Source organism: Labeo rohita, chromosome 21 (assembly GCF_022985175.1).
Source record: "Labeo rohita strain BAU-BD-2019 chromosome 21, IGBB_LRoh.1.0, whole genome shotgun sequence".
NCBI lineage: Eukaryota > Metazoa > Chordata > Actinopteri > Cypriniformes > Cyprinidae > Labeo > Labeo rohita.
Window position 1 is genome coordinate 5,918,643 of NC_066889.1, and position 15,567 is coordinate 5,934,209.

At 34.7% G+C, this 15,567-nt stretch overlaps 1 protein-coding gene across 1 annotated transcript; it reads left to right on the forward strand.

Moving 5' to 3' along the window:
• Nucleotides 1–1,651: 1,651 nt before the first annotated feature.
• On the forward strand, nt 1,652–15,033 carry slc13a2 (solute carrier family 13 member 2). The gene is made up of 12 exons (XM_051093910.1): nt 1,652–1,820; nt 3,687–3,815; nt 6,422–6,558; nt 6,646–6,878; nt 8,654–8,837; nt 10,452–10,574; nt 10,679–10,888; nt 10,984–11,114; nt 11,206–11,351; nt 13,875–14,036; nt 14,184–14,321; nt 14,432–15,033. Exons 1-12 carry the CDS (start codon nt 1,719–1,721, stop codon nt 14,567–14,569), a joined length of 1,833 nt encoding a protein of 610 aa, XP_050949867.1. The 5' UTR covers nt 1,652–1,718; the 3' UTR covers nt 14,570–15,033.
• Nucleotides 15,034–15,567: the final 534 nt, after the last annotated feature.

Here is a 15,567-nt window from a genome sequence, read left to right on the forward strand (position 1 = left end):
ATAAAACAAGAAAATAATAAAAGGCAACACTAAGGTGTAACACTAACCATAGAAAAATACTTGTTGTATGTCTTCTATGCATGTTTTGTATTCTCAACTTATCCCTCCTATTCTAACTACAATACTGCTGTATTACACTGTTATATTTTGTTACATCTCAATAAACACATTGTTATACAGAAAAATACAATATGTTTAAATTGACTGATTTCTCACTATTCGAAACACCCGGTCATCTGTTCCATACATTAACGTATTGTCATTTATTAACAGAAATATGTAAACGTCTGTTCAAAGGTTTGTGGTAGTAAGGTTTTTGAAAGAAGTCTCTCATGTTCACCAAGTACATTTATATGATCAAAAACACGTATTTCATGATCCTTCAGAAATCAGTCTAACATGTTAGTGTTCAAGAAAAATGTGTTATTATACATGTTTAAAACAGTTGGCTGCTTAATATTTTCCTGAAACATTTTTGCACATTTTATTTTCCAAAAGTCATTAATAAATATGAAGCTCAAAAAAGCAGCATTTATTTAAAATAAAAATATTTACTGTCACTCTATCAAAAGCATCCCTGCTAAATTAAAGTGTTCATTTAAAACCCATGCTGACCCCAAACTTTTAAACTGTAGATTGTGCGTTAAACAAGATAACAGTGCAGTGTTTATGCATGTCTGAACATTTTCTTCTGAATTCAGAGAAAGTTTTCACAAGAAATAAAAATCAGCTGTCTCCTACCTGGAATTATTTGCGTTTGTTTTTTTGACAGTCAGTCTACATCCTATTTTATAACTGTAAATAATAACGGCAAGGTTTGGGAATCCAGCAGGAAATGCTGGAGAAAATTCTTTTTGATTCCATAGAAATGGAAAATCTCTCAATTTCTTTGGAATTAAATTCATTAAATAGGTGAGGCCGTCGGTCCATTCTCCGCGGGGTACCAGTTGCACCGCCCTAAGGACGGCCCTGGGCAACCCTTTCCAATAATGTTCAGTGCTCTAACATTCACTTTTAAACCATCTTAAAATGTACATTTTTAATGTTTGTATAAATCAAACATATGAATTTTTATAGTATATAAAAGCTTATTTATAAATAAAAAAGTAACTTAGAATAACAAATGCTGTTAAAAATATATATAAATGATACTTAATGCATTAACTAGTGTTAACAAATTAACTGTTACTGTTAAATCTTTTTGGAACTTCATTTTTACTCTTAAAAAGAAACCCGGAAAAAAAAAACGCATTATCCAAACAACTCACAGGGGAGTGACTTTACAGCCCAGCACAATGATAATTATATTTCCACATGCTCCTGTACTTTTGTGTGTTATTTTCCCAGAAGGGAACTGTAAGAAACATTCTTTACATATCTCTGGTGTAAAATAGACACTTATCGGGTTGACACCTGCTCTTCCATGATGACACTGGCAGTGTGAAAAGTTCAGATATGCTTTTAATAAATCCATTAGTCAGTGGTTCAACAATGCAATGAATTGTAGCTTTAGAAACACCCTCCCCTCCCCTCCCCTCCTTCTTCCCCTTATTCACCCTCCCCTTGTTCACACAGTTAATGTTTAATTTTTCTTATGTGACGACGTCTATAAACACATTGATCATGCTCAACCTCCTCTGCTGCACTCACACCATCAGCATTTCGCTGTCCTCTCCATTCAGCACACACCTGACATCTGCAGCTGAAGGCCGGAAAACATGGCATTGGCACTACGCTGGCTGTGGGTTAACAGAAACTACTTCATCATCTTCATCACCCCCTTTCTTATATTGCCCCTGCCGCTGGTCATCCCAACTCCGGTAAGTGCCTCTCTGCTGAGGCTGAAATATTTAGTAAAAATCTTCTGCAAAGCCCTTGAACATCTTAAGCAAAACTGTCTCTCTATGCATCTACATTTTGTCTGTATGAAGTTATAATAGCCAAATGACTGAAATATGACAATGTGACGTCTGCACAATTTTGAAAAATGCACTGTTCTTATTTATGAACGCTGCGGAACGCTGGACACTCTATTTACACAGCTTGCAGAGGTCATCCTCAAGTCACAAACAAAGAAAATAAAGTCAAGACTCAAGACCAGGTTACTATGCCCTAGAGAGCCTCAGCTGAAAAAATATTGAACTAAACTGGATATTTGACTCAAATACTGATTTTATAAGGTCAATAAAAAGACATCCAAGTGACTAAACTATTCAATGCACTTTATTTTTTGTATTTTTTAAAAGCCCTTACACAAGATAAAATATAAGTTATGCAATCCATCAAATGGCATACTCTTATTAAAATGTTTTAATTTATTAAAATTATTTTTCATACATAAAACCAGACCGTATTGGGAAGTTTAACCCTATAAGCCTACTGTGTCATATTTGATACACAAAATTGCCTCTAAATTACCAACATGATCAAAAACTTTCTGAAAAAACCTGTTGTACACAATCTTTTAATACATGCCTTCTGTCATCCGATAATTTTTTGCAATTTAAAGACCTACTGGTAATAATTTAAAAAATGTCCTTCAAGTTGTGGTACATGTGTCTTTGCTGTGAAATCTTTACTAATTTTTAAATAAGTAAACAATAACTTTTATATTGTTCATATTTTAATATGAACACTTACTGGATTTAAACCATCCAGGATTAGTTGATAATCCAAATATCATATTTAGAAATATGTCTGTGTGTGTGTGTGTATATATATATATATATATATATATATATATATATATTATTGTATCCAATCAAATTTAATTCACATATAAACATATAAACATTATATACCTTACCTGCTACTACATTAAAAAAAAATAATAAATAAATAAATAAAACACAATTTGTTGAGTCAACTTAAAATAATTTGTTACCATGCTGCCTTAAAATTTTAAGTTCAGTCAACTCAAATAAGTTTAGTCAACTTAAAATGTTAAGTTGTACTAAGTGACAACTTATATATTTGAGTTGAGTTAAAAATTTTGGTTTGTTAAACATAACAGCTGGGTAAGTTACCCAGCTACCTTAAAATTTTAGGTTGAATCAACTCAAATATCTAAGCTGTCACTTAGTACAAGATAGATAGATAGATAAAGTGAGTTTAAAAATATCTGGTAAAACCATTACAATAAAATATTGTAACGATGTAATGTCTCATTACATCACATTATAAGTGCCATAAACACTTGATGTATCAAATATGATACTCAACAAAAAGCAAGTCTAAAGGTTCAACAGACTATTACTTTTAAAAAACTTTTTTAAAGACTTTTATTTTCTATGTCAAACTTTACGGGGTAAATAGATTGCACTGCCTTTTCTCTAGTAATAAAATTCCTCCATAAAATGAGACCATCCATAAAAGAAAATGCATTAAAAAATGTTTATAGACGTTTATGATCAAGGGTTGCTTTTATCAGTGTTCTGAGGGCTATAGATGAGTCTAAATAGGTCTTCAGAGATACAGTAGTGACCCCTAGTACCTTCAGGAGATCCAAACTGAATCCCACCCTGTCCTCGTCTAGATGAAAGGATTGCTGCATCTAAGATTGCGTCTTTAATGTATGCATCTCATTGGCATACAATAATTCTCTTCTATAGAAATGTGTGCTACTGCTACTTGAAAAGATGATGTATTCTCTAGTTCACTTACTGTGTGACATTTCTGTTCTTTAGGAGGCAAGATGTGGTTTTGCCATCATTCTGATGGCACTGTACTGGTGTACAGAGTGCATGCCGCTGGCCGTCACTGCCCTGCTGCCTGTCATCCTCTTCCCCTTGATGGGCATTATGGAGTCTGGAAAGGTATCTTATAAAAAAAAAATCCATAATTAGGATTTTGAATCATTATACTGTACCTAAACAAAATGGACAAGCAAACTACTCACACCGTAATCGTTAATATAATTGCGTAATAGTTATCATAAAAGAAGATCACTTATATAATCATCATCACAACCACTAAAGTCACAGAAAACTACTTTAAAAAAACAAAAATGATCACACCGCGGAAGAGACTTACCTTCATCAGCATGAAATCTATTTGTAGAAGCATTATCTCTGATGATTCAAGAACTTTATGGGCCATAAAAGCAGTTTTTATGAACACGCTGGAACATGTCTTCAAACATACTGTAATCTGTCTTTTATATTCCTTATCTTTATGTCTTTTAAGAGAACTGAGTGTTTTTAGGTATTTAGCCTAATTAGCCTGTCAATAAGGAAATACAACCATTGCACACGGCTCAACTTGATCAATGAATGATCTCAGCTGTCTTTTTCAGACTGCCAGCAAATTTTTACACAAAACTGCTGATTAAAAAAATGCAAAATGGCTAATGTTATTTCTAGGACTGGGTAAAAAAAATACTGATGAAAAACCCTTAAAACCCAAGAATTCAATTAGTTCCAGTTAATGAACAGAACAGAACCATGCCTCCCATGCAATAGGGGGTTTGCACTTATGTCACAGTGTGGTCAGTTTCTTGAATGTGCGGCTTTATTGGAGATACTTAGATGTGAACAACAGCATTGATTACATGGTTAATGTACTACTGAATACTTTGTTCTGCCAGTTTATGCTGTCTAAACCATGGATAAAATGTGTGGAAGCTGCTAAATCATATACAGAATGACTTAGTGAGCAGGAAAGGGTGCAATAGTTTGACAAACTAAAGTTGATAGGTGGTAAAGATATGTACGAGCAGTATTAATTGAGATATAGCCTAACATTCCACCTACCTGACTGGAAATGATAAGAACAAAGACAAATGTTGTCAAAATTCTTACCTTGGAAATCCTGGTTCAGTTCCTGGTTCAAATCCTGGCCAACCACAATCGCCTTTTGCTCCTCAGACAGTTTTTTGCACACTTCACCTTAATTTGTTATAACTTTTGGCAGTCTATAGTGCTCTAAATGTTTTTCCCGGTCTGACCGATTAGTACAGCCCAAAACATGACAATGATTGACTATTTTCAGCAGCAATAATCAGAAAAATTTGCATGTTCCATTTGGTTCAGCGGCATTGTTTACGTTCAGTGCCGCCAATATGGATGATTGATGACGCGTTGTGAAAACACTCTATAAATCGCAATAAGCTTTGTGCTTTGTTACTTTTGATATAAAACAGATTTCTGTCAAATTCAAATTCTGTCTATTTTATTACAATATTTAAATAATAAATACCATTTTGGCACTGTTTACTATGTAGCGTCTCAGTTCAAGAGAAGCGGCAGGTGAACGGATCATTGCATCTGCTTAAACAAATTACAGCGCAAAATAAACATGAATAAATAAAGGAAGGTATGTTAAATAAAAGAGCAGGCCTACAACTTATCAAAATCCGTATCTTGTCTCATGCAATCGCTCAGTCAGTGTTTCAATAGCATCAGTATAACAGCTTGTAAACAATAGGTTATGTTATTATGTCCATAAACTTGTTAGTCAGCTAGAAAACATAGTCATTATATTTTTTTATTGTTCTTTTATTTATTTTAATAAATCTGTCACGTTATGACAGCCATCATTTAAATGATTATATTTCTCAAAACAAATTGGAGCGGAAATAGAATTGTAAAGTAATGTAATTGTAAAGTAACTTTAGTATTATAAAAACTTTATTGAGTGTAATTTAAGTCTTTGTATACAACAGTTCATTTTAACTTCCAATATTATAATAGTACCAGCTTACTCTCATGTATATTTTACAGTTTTATTAAGAGATTTTTTTTTCCTTGAGAAAATTTGCCATGTACTGTACCTCATATATATTCAAAATAATCAATAGAATAATAGAATCAATAGAAAACAACGTTTTTGTTAAGTTATTTCTGAGAGGTGAATTTTATACTACTGATTGAAATGTTTACCATTGCGTATGCATTTATGTATACTATTTTGTAACAGTATGTAGTTCCTATACAGTATACAAGAGAGTATTCAACTTAAAAAAGTAAGTGTTCGTGCTGCCTTAAAATTTTATGTTTACTTAACTCAAATATCCACATTTTCATGTAGTACAACTTAACATTACATATTGGCTAAACTTAAAATTTTAAGGCAGTACGAACACTTACTTTTTTAAGTTGAAACAATTTTATTTATTTTTTTACAGTGTATGAGATGGAAAGTAAAATGCTTTTTGCATCCATTTCAAAACTTTACTATTTTCCTGTAAAGGTGTTGCATTTCCCTGAGAAACGTTGCATTCAATTGTTAATCTTTTGCGTTCTCTTGACAAAGTTTTGCAAAAGCAATGGAATAGTTTTACTCCTGTCATCTGCAGCACAAACGTTTCACGTGGGAATAGTTTCGCAAGAGAGCAAAAAAAGAACAGTAAAAAGAGCATTGCTATTTAAACCTAAGCCATGTTGAGCAGAGCTAAATATGTAACTGTTACTTTGTCTTCCAGGTCTGTGTTGAGTATCTAAAGGACACCAACATGCTGTTTATTGGGGGTCTGCTGGTCGCTATAGCTGTTGAACACTGGAATCTCCATAAGCGCATTGCTCTGAGTGTCCTCCTAGTAGTTGGAGTTCGGCCTGCTTTGTAAGATCACACAAATTAAAAACTTCCAGTCTACTATATTTTTGTATCACACACTCACCAGTTTTTCCTGTCTGTTGACTTCTGTAGGTTGATGATGGGGTTCATGATTGTGACAGCCTTCCTCTCCATGTGGATCAGCAATACAGCCACCACAGCCATGATGTTGCCCATTTCTCAAGCTGTTCTTGAACAGCTCAGTGCAACAGAGGCAGATGCTGATGAGAAAGAGATTAGGGGAGGCCGAGATAACCAAGCGTTTGAGTTGGCCGAGGTCAGCATCAAACAACCTATAGACAACATCACTGAAGACAAACCCAACAGTAAGTCTGACATGTTGACAGTTTTTTTAATTATTCTACTGCTCAGCAAATAAACTTGCGAACACTGAATTTAAATTGTTTTATTATTTTATATAGTCAGTGTAGCGTAGTTATCTAAGTGTGGAGTAAGCATCTAGGTTAGATATTGATTTTTCAACTAAACATTTTCAGAGGAAAAAAAACTTTCATTAGACAAATACGCAGTAAAACAATTTGGAAAGTTGTCATTTCATGATCTAGTACCTTTACGTAGTCCATTCCATTGTAACGACTGTAAGCCTCGTTTTCATCCGTGTTCAATTTAATATGGACTCCTGATTAAAGGTGCATTCAAGCCATATCATAATCACCGTAATTCCGAGATACCAACTTGTAAAATGGGTTCACGTCCTCATAGAACGTGTAATTACAACATGTGAACTGGGAATTTTCTAAGAACTGCAGCTTGTACCACCTGACCACCTCAGGTTCATTATGCGCTATGTTTAGGCATTGATAGTAGTGCGATAGTTTCGAGTTCAAGGGTGTGAACAGCTCCAAGTAGAACGTCATATGTTGTCATTTTGAAATTACAGTAATTACGATATGGTGTGAACAAGCATCAGGGGTGTACTATCTTAAATATCTCATAAAGCTCTGAATTCACATGAGTTCAGCAAATGAGGTTCCGTTATGTCATACTGTTTGTGTTTCGAAGCAATTCGAAATTGCGATGGTTTGCCACTAGAAGGTGTTGATATGGTAATTTACAGTGCCTTGCGAAAGTATTCATACCCCTTTATTTTATCACATTTTTAAGGGCATGAATACTTATGCATGTACTTATTTCAGTTTTTTATTTGTAATAAATTTGCAAAGACCTTAAAAACTTTTTTTTTTGCTTTGCCGTTATGGTGTGTGGAGCGTAGACGGATGTGGAAATAAGTCATTTAAAGCAGTTTAACATATCAACATAGCAAAACGGGAAAAAATGAAGGGGTATGAATACTTTCGCAAGGCACAGTAGGTTTAGTTTTTATTTAGTTATTATTATATGTATGTAAAAAAAATTTTAAATATTTGCAAATGGTTTGTAAAGAATCTTTGCATTTGGGCTGTTGCCATTGCCTAGACACCGTTTTGACAATCAGCTGCCAGCATTCGTGTTTCAAATGCTTTCAAGGAATTAATCATTTTGCAAAGCAATCGGTTCAGTTGATCTGACATTTCAAAAAGCTCATTTTGACTGCAATCGATAACTGAGATGCACAGTGGCACCATGCTTTTATATGAAACGAGAGAATGAGATTGTCAACCGAAATGAGTGGACTAAACGTGCGTTCACACCATGTCGTAATTACCATAATTATGAGATTCAAAACTTGTAAAAAGCATTCATGTCCGCATGGAATTTGTAATTGCACCTTATAAACTAGGAATTCTCGGAGCGCTATGACTTGTATCACCTGACTGTTGCAGATTCAGCCTATTTTAGTGTTGATACGAGTCTGAGGATGTGAACAGCACTGATTAGAACATGTTGTGTCATCTCGAAATGACGGTAATTACAACATGGGGTGAACACATCTTTATTCCACTCATTTTAGTGACACTCTCACTCTGTCGTTAAATATAAAAGCATGGTGCCACTTTGCATCTCAGTCATCAGTTGCAGACAAAATGAGCTTTTTGAAACTTCAACATGATATACAGCATTGTCACTATTGACTAATCAGTAGTAATAGCCTAAAGTACAGTCTTAAAACTTACATTCCATCTGTTTTAAATCTTGACAGACAAACCAGATGTGGAGGAAGCAATCAATGTACTTTCTGAACGCAGAAGGAAAGAACGTGAAGCAAAGTACCTTCGTCTCTTTAAAGGAATGAGTCTATCTGTGTGTTACTCCGCCAGCATTGGAGGAACTGCCACCCTAACAGGCACCACACCAAATCTTATTCTCAAGGGCCAAATGGATGAGTACGTTTGTCAAGTATCCTGTTATTTTAACAATTATTTTATCCTGTTTTTAAAAAATGATAATATTTGATAACAATGCATATGTATATACACAGTGCCTTGCAAAAGTATTCATACACCTTCATTTTTTCACATTTTATGTTGCAGCCACATCAATCTACACCCCATACACCATAATGATGACGCAAAAAATGTTTTTTGACAACTTTGCACATTAAAAATAAAGCACTGAAAAAAGGGTACATTGCATAAGTATTAATACCCTTAATTCGGTACTTAGTTGACGCACTTTTACAGCCTTGAGTCTTTTTATGTATGATGCGATGAGTTTTGCACATCTGCATTTGGCAATTATCTGCCATTCTTCTTTTTACTTCTTCACCTCTCAAGCTCTGTCAGCTTGGATGAGAGCTGGCAAACATTTTCAGGTTTCTCCAGAAATGTTTGATTGGTTTCAAGCCCTGGCTACGGCTCAGCCACTCATGGACATTCAAAGACTTGTCTGTAAGCCACTCTTGCTGTGTGCTTAGAGTCATTGTCCTGTTGGAAGGTGAACCTTCTGCCCAGTCTGATGTTCTGAATGCTCTGGACTGAGTTTTCATTAAAGCCATATCAATATTGTGGTGCATTGAGCTTTCCCTCTCCTCTGACGAGTCCCTTAGTCCCTGCCGCTGAAAAACACCTCCACAGCATGAGCCTGCTACCAGCACAAGTTACTTTTTGGATGGTACTCCGCAGGTGAAGAGCAGTGCCTGGTTTCCTACATACATGATGCTTGGAATAGAGGTTCATCAGACCAGAGAATCTTGTTTTCTCTGAGAGTTCTTTAGGTGCTTTGTTGCTTTGAGCTCAACTAGAGTGACCGTCAGGTTCTTACCAAAGCCCTTCTCCATCAATTGCTCAGATTGGCCAGGAGGCCCAACTCCAGGAAGACGCCTAGTCGTTCCTAACTTCTTCCATTATGGATAATGAAGGCTACATGTTTCTGTGAACCTTTAATGCAGCAGAATTTTTTCTGAACTCTTCACCAGATCTGTGGCTTGATGCAATCCTGTTTCTGAGCTCTACATGCAGTTCTTTTGACCTCAGGGCTTGGTTTTTGCTAGACCTTAGACCTTTTAATCTTTTATTGAGAGGTGTGTGCCTCATACTCATTCAAATGAATTCGTTAAATATTGACTTCACTCGATGTGTAGTAACATCTATAAGCAATATGAATGCTCCTGAGCTAAATTTCAGCTGTCCCAGGAATTAATACTTATGCAGTGGAATCATTTCAGGTTTTTTAATGTCTAATAAATTTAACAAACCTGTTTTGTGCTTTGTCGTTATGGTGTATGGAGTGTAGGCCGATATGGGAAAAAAAGTCATTTAAAATTTAAAGCAGTTTAAAACAAGGCTGCAACATTAAAAATGTGAAAAAATTAAAAGGTATGAATACTTTTGCAAGGCTCAGTATATATATATATATATATATATATATATATATATATATATACATAAAAATATATATAAATGAAAAAAACATTAAAATACATAAAAATATGCATGCAGTAATGGAGCCAAATGATACTGGTCAGGTCTCTTCTTACACATATTTTTGCACATTTGCAGCATTTTTCCAGAAAACAATGACGTGATCAACTTTGCCAGCTGGTTTGGTTTTGCCTTTCCTAACATGGTGCTGATGCTTGCACTCTCTTGGTTTTGGCTGCAGTTCATGTACTTAGGTTTTAAGTAAGTAACTTGCATGCTTTACATTAAATTAGACAATGAGTCTATGACATAAAGTAAGTGTTATTAGCTCAATTATTTCAATTTGTGGTGATTTGTTTTTCAGCTTTAAAAAAAAGTTTTGGCTGCGGTTCAAAAAATGAGGGAGACAAAGACGCTTACAGAGTGATGAAGAATGAATACAAGAAGTTGGGCAAGATGTCTTTTGCTGAGGTCGCAGTGCTTGTCATCTTTGTGATCCTGGTGATCTTGTGGTTCACACGAGAACCAGGCTTCATGCCAGGCTGGGCCACTGAGCTCTTTAACCAAGATGGACAGTGAGTAAACTTCACCTAAAAACTGTAATAGCTCACACTTAAAAAAAAGTTGTTCTTCGCATATTAATTTTTATTCTCTATTTTTCTCTGTGAAGATATGTCACCGATGGCACTGTTGCCATTTTCATGTCAACCCTGTTCTTCGTCATTCCATCTCAGTTAAATTGTTCATGTTTGGTGAGTGCAAATGATGAACAAGATGAAGAAGCTGAAGGAGTGGAGGAAGGTAAAGTGCTTCTGCATTCAGAGTATTTGAACGGAACATTGTGCCGTAAGTTTAAACTAGATTTTAAACCTGGACTATCTGTTTTATAAAGAAGGAGAAAAACAGGACAAAAAGGACAAGAAGAAGAAACTGAAGAGTAGTCCTACTCTTCTAAACTGGAAGGTGGTACATGAACGCATGCCCTGGAACATAGTGCTGCTCCTGGGCGGAGGATTTGCCTTGGCAAAAGGAAGTGAGGTAAGATAATGACAGAATAGCAAATGACAATGACAATAAAACTACATTCATTAGTCATTTATATAAAATAAATGATATTCAACATAATTAAAGGGACATCAGATGCAAAATTCACTTTTATATGGTGTTTGCATATAAATGTGTCTTAGCAGCATGTGGACACAACCACCCTACAATTATAAAAAATCTATTCACTTGCTTTTTTAATGCCTCAAAAAAAACCTAGACAGTCTCAATTATCAAGCCATTTGATTTTCTGAGCATTTCTGACATCATACCGCTCAGGCCCCGCCCACAACCACTGACGGACGGTCCCATATTAGCATATATCCACCCCTCAGCCAGCTGTACGATGTCTGCCATTTTCTCCACGCTCGAGCAGCTGTAGTGACAACAATGTCTCGTAAGCAATGCATTTTGTAGTTGGATGTAGAAGTAAACATAGGAGACTTTATTTTACTCAGGATGCAGTGGATTAGTTTTGTTTTTGATGGTAACGTGCCACAGAATACACAATAATACAGAAGAGAGGGGAGGAGTGAGCAGTAGCTCATTATAATTTAAAGAGACATGCACCGAAAGGGGTCGCTGTGCACAGAGCTGTTTTTGACAAGGTAAAAAGATGTTGTTTGACACAACCACTGAGGATTTTAAATCAAGGTATTTTGGAGACATTCCATGAAGACCCTAAAGAATCATACCAACTTGTGGAAAATGGACATCCAATAATCCCTTTAAAAGCTGACTTGTAAAATCCATGTGTAAAATCCTAAATGTTACAAAGGTTACGTTTTGCTGGAGCATCAGCAAACTTCCAAGAGGGAAAAAAACACTATAAAAACAACCTGTTTACAGAAGAAATGTGTGTAGTTTATGGAAAAAACATTGTTAATTATTATTTAATCTACTTATTTTAGTCTCCTAGTTTTTGTTAAAGTACCAAAATAATATTTGAAGGAGCAACTACTGTATTTGAGGGGGTCACTGATTAACTTTTTTAACAGTGAGTCAATAGGGCTTAAAACCACTAATATAATATAATATAATATAATATAATATAATACAGTTATATATTAACTGTATTACAGATCTGGAGCCTCAGCAAATGTACATGGGGGAAAAACCACTATAAAAACAATCTGTTAAACTGTATGTGCATATAATATTTTATGATACAATATAATATAATACGCTGGTTCTCAACCAGCGGGCCGGAGCGGACCACAAGATAATTTAATTTAAAAGATGACTATAAAAAACAACCTGTTAAATTATACAGTTGAGTCAAAAGTTTACATACACCTTGCAGAGTCTGCAAAATGTATTTATAAAAATGAATTTTTAAAAATGACCCTGTTCAAAAGTTTACATACACTTGATTCTTAATACTTTTTCTATTCTTAATCCCTTGTTTGTCCTGAACAGTTAAACTGCCAGCTGTTCTTCAGAAAAATCCTTCAGGTCCCACAAATTCATTTTTATGAATTTTTTATGTTTTTGAATCCTTTCCAATTATGACTGTATGATTTTGAGATGCATTAAGAGCCAGGGGTGTAAACTTTTGATCAATCAATGAATATGAGTACATTTTTCTTATTTTGCCTAAATATCATATTTTTTTCATTCAGTACTGCTCTTCAGAAACTACAGAAGATACATACATGTTTCCCAAAAGACAAAATAAGTTAAATTTACCCTGATCTTCAAATTCAAAAAGTTTTCACTCCCGGCATAATTTTTCCTTGTGGAGCATCAGTGAGTGTTTGAACCTTCTGTAATAGTTGCATATGAGTCCCTCAGTTGTCCTCAGTGTAAAAAGATGGATCTCAAAATAATACAATTATTGCTAGAAAGGGTTCAAATACACAAAAATGCTGAAAAACAGAATTTGTGGGACCTGAAGGATTTTTCTGAAGAACAGCGGGCAAACAAGGGACTCATGAACAACTATCACTAAACCAAAAAACACAGCTGTGGACCATTCAGGTAAAAACACAGTGTTAAGAATCAAGTGTATGTAAACCTTTGAATTTTTATGAATTCCAATATTATTTTCTCTTGTAAATGTCTTTTATGTAAAATATCTTATTCAGGTCAGTACTAAATAAAAAATAAAAAAGCATTTTGTGTGAACGTTTGACCTCAACTGTATATAATATAATATAATATAATATAATATAATATAATATAATGAAATAACTGTATTATATGGCTGGAGCCCCAGCAAACTTCCAAAATGGAAAAACACACTATAAAAACAACCAGTTAAACGATACACACACACTCAACAGCTGTTATTTTTACAGAAGAACATAGTTAATGGGAAAATCACAGTTAATTATTACTTATCTACTTGTTTTAGTTTTAGAAAAGTAGCTTTTTCATCATTACAGCAGAAGAACCAAAATAATATGTGAAGTGGCAACTACTGTACATGAGGGGGTTACTGATTATTTTCTTTAATTTTCATAATATAATATAATATCATGATGTTTGTTTGTTTGTTTTTTAATCTTTGTGTAGGTGTCTGGACTGTCGAAATGGCTGGGTGAAAGTCTGGCCCCTCTAAAGAGCATCCCACCCTTCGCCATCTCTCTGATACTGTGTTTCCTAGTAGGAACATTCACAGAGTGCTCCAGCAATACAGCCACAACCACATTATTCCTGCCCATTCTGGCCTCTATGGTGAGTACATGGCATACAAAGAACATATCTAGCACAGCCTAAATTAGCCTAAATATATCTATCACACATATTCTATGTTGCTGCGTTTTTCAAAAATGTAACTTGCTAATAAATACAGTGCTAATAGTGTGTTGTCTCCATTTTCAGGCCACAACCATTGGGCTCCATCCTCTTTACGTGATGCTGCCCTGCACCATCAGCGCATCGCTGGCTTTCATGCTTCCTGTAGCCACTCCACCCAACGCCATTGCTTTCTCCTACGGCAACCTCAAAGTCTTGGATATGGTATGGTTCAACATTTTGTGGTTCAACTTTTTTTTTTGTTTACATAAGTTTAACTTGAGACACTGTTTATCAAAAAATGAATGGTTAATTGTATTTTCTTTTTTTTGAAGGCAAAGGCAGGCTTCATGCTCAACATCATTGGCATTCTATCCATCAATCTTGGCATCAACACATGGGGAAAGGCCATGTTCAATCTAGGAACCTTTCCCTCATGGGCCAACGCCACAAATGTCACAAGTACACCATGAACATCTTCACATCTACTTCTTTGGTTTCATAAGAGTACTGAAGGGAGAGAGAGAGAGGGGAAAGAAAGCTAATCCAAAAAATACCATCATCAAATGGACAAAAGGGTCAAAGTATGCAGCGCCTGTTCCCTCACCAATGCCCTCTGGAGCAAAAGCTCAGCTTTTCTCAAACCTCCTGACAGTATAAACACTATGTAAGGGGCCCTGTAAGGATTTACAGCTTCTGTTTAGTGTTGAAAATTCTGTATCACTTATTTACATCTTTACATCTTAAGTCACTCAAATATGAGGACTTTGTAAATGTGAGCTGGCTTCCATGTAGTGCTCTTACTACCCCAGTGTGGGTAACATCTCATATAAGTTCTGTTATATACAGAGCTTTGTTTTCTATACATCCTTTGTGGGTTTGGTTTTCACAAGCAGGTTTTCTGGTCATTCATTTGTGCTGGTTCACGAAAATTAAATTAATTTATAGGGTCTGGACAAGACTTTTTATATTTTAGATCCCTTTTTGGATCACACAGTCTATTTAATACATTTTAATACACGGCTGAATTATAAAATCTTAATCTGTTAAGTCACACAGTTCAAGATTTTTAAAAGTAAATACTTGGAAAAAGTCACAGCATTTTCAGAATATGTGCCTTTTCTCAAATAAAACTAATTTTGTGCAGTCTTGTGATGAATTTCATTTACAGCACCTACAGCAACAACATTGTTGGGAATTGATTTCAAGCATTTCAAGCAATCATTTCAGAAAATGTCATTTATATTATTGAAGAAAAAGTGCAATTACAAGGTAAATCTTAGGACCTGCATATATTTTACAGATTTTTTTTCTTTTTAATATATAAATACATATATATATTAGTATATGTTTATTTTAACTCTGATCAAAAATTTAGGACTTCTATTATTTACATTTATTTAAAAAAATAAATAAATAAACAAACTATTTTCTATTTTAATATTGTTAAAAATGTATTATGGCAAGACTG

Bases quoted from the DNA above. Each gene is read 5' to 3' on its own strand.
- slc13a2 (XM_051093910.1), top strand. From the start codon at position 1,719: ATGGCATTGGCACTACGCTGGCTGTGGGTTAACAGAAACTACTTCATC. The intron at 10,889-10,983 runs GTGAGTAAACTT...TTCTCTGTGAAG, and splicing joins CTCTTTAACCAAGATGGACA to ATATGTCACCGATGGCACTG. The intron at 11,115-11,205 runs GTAAAGTGCTTC...TGTTTTATAAAG, and splicing joins AGCTGAAGGAGTGGAGGAAG to AAGGAGAAAAACAGGACAAA.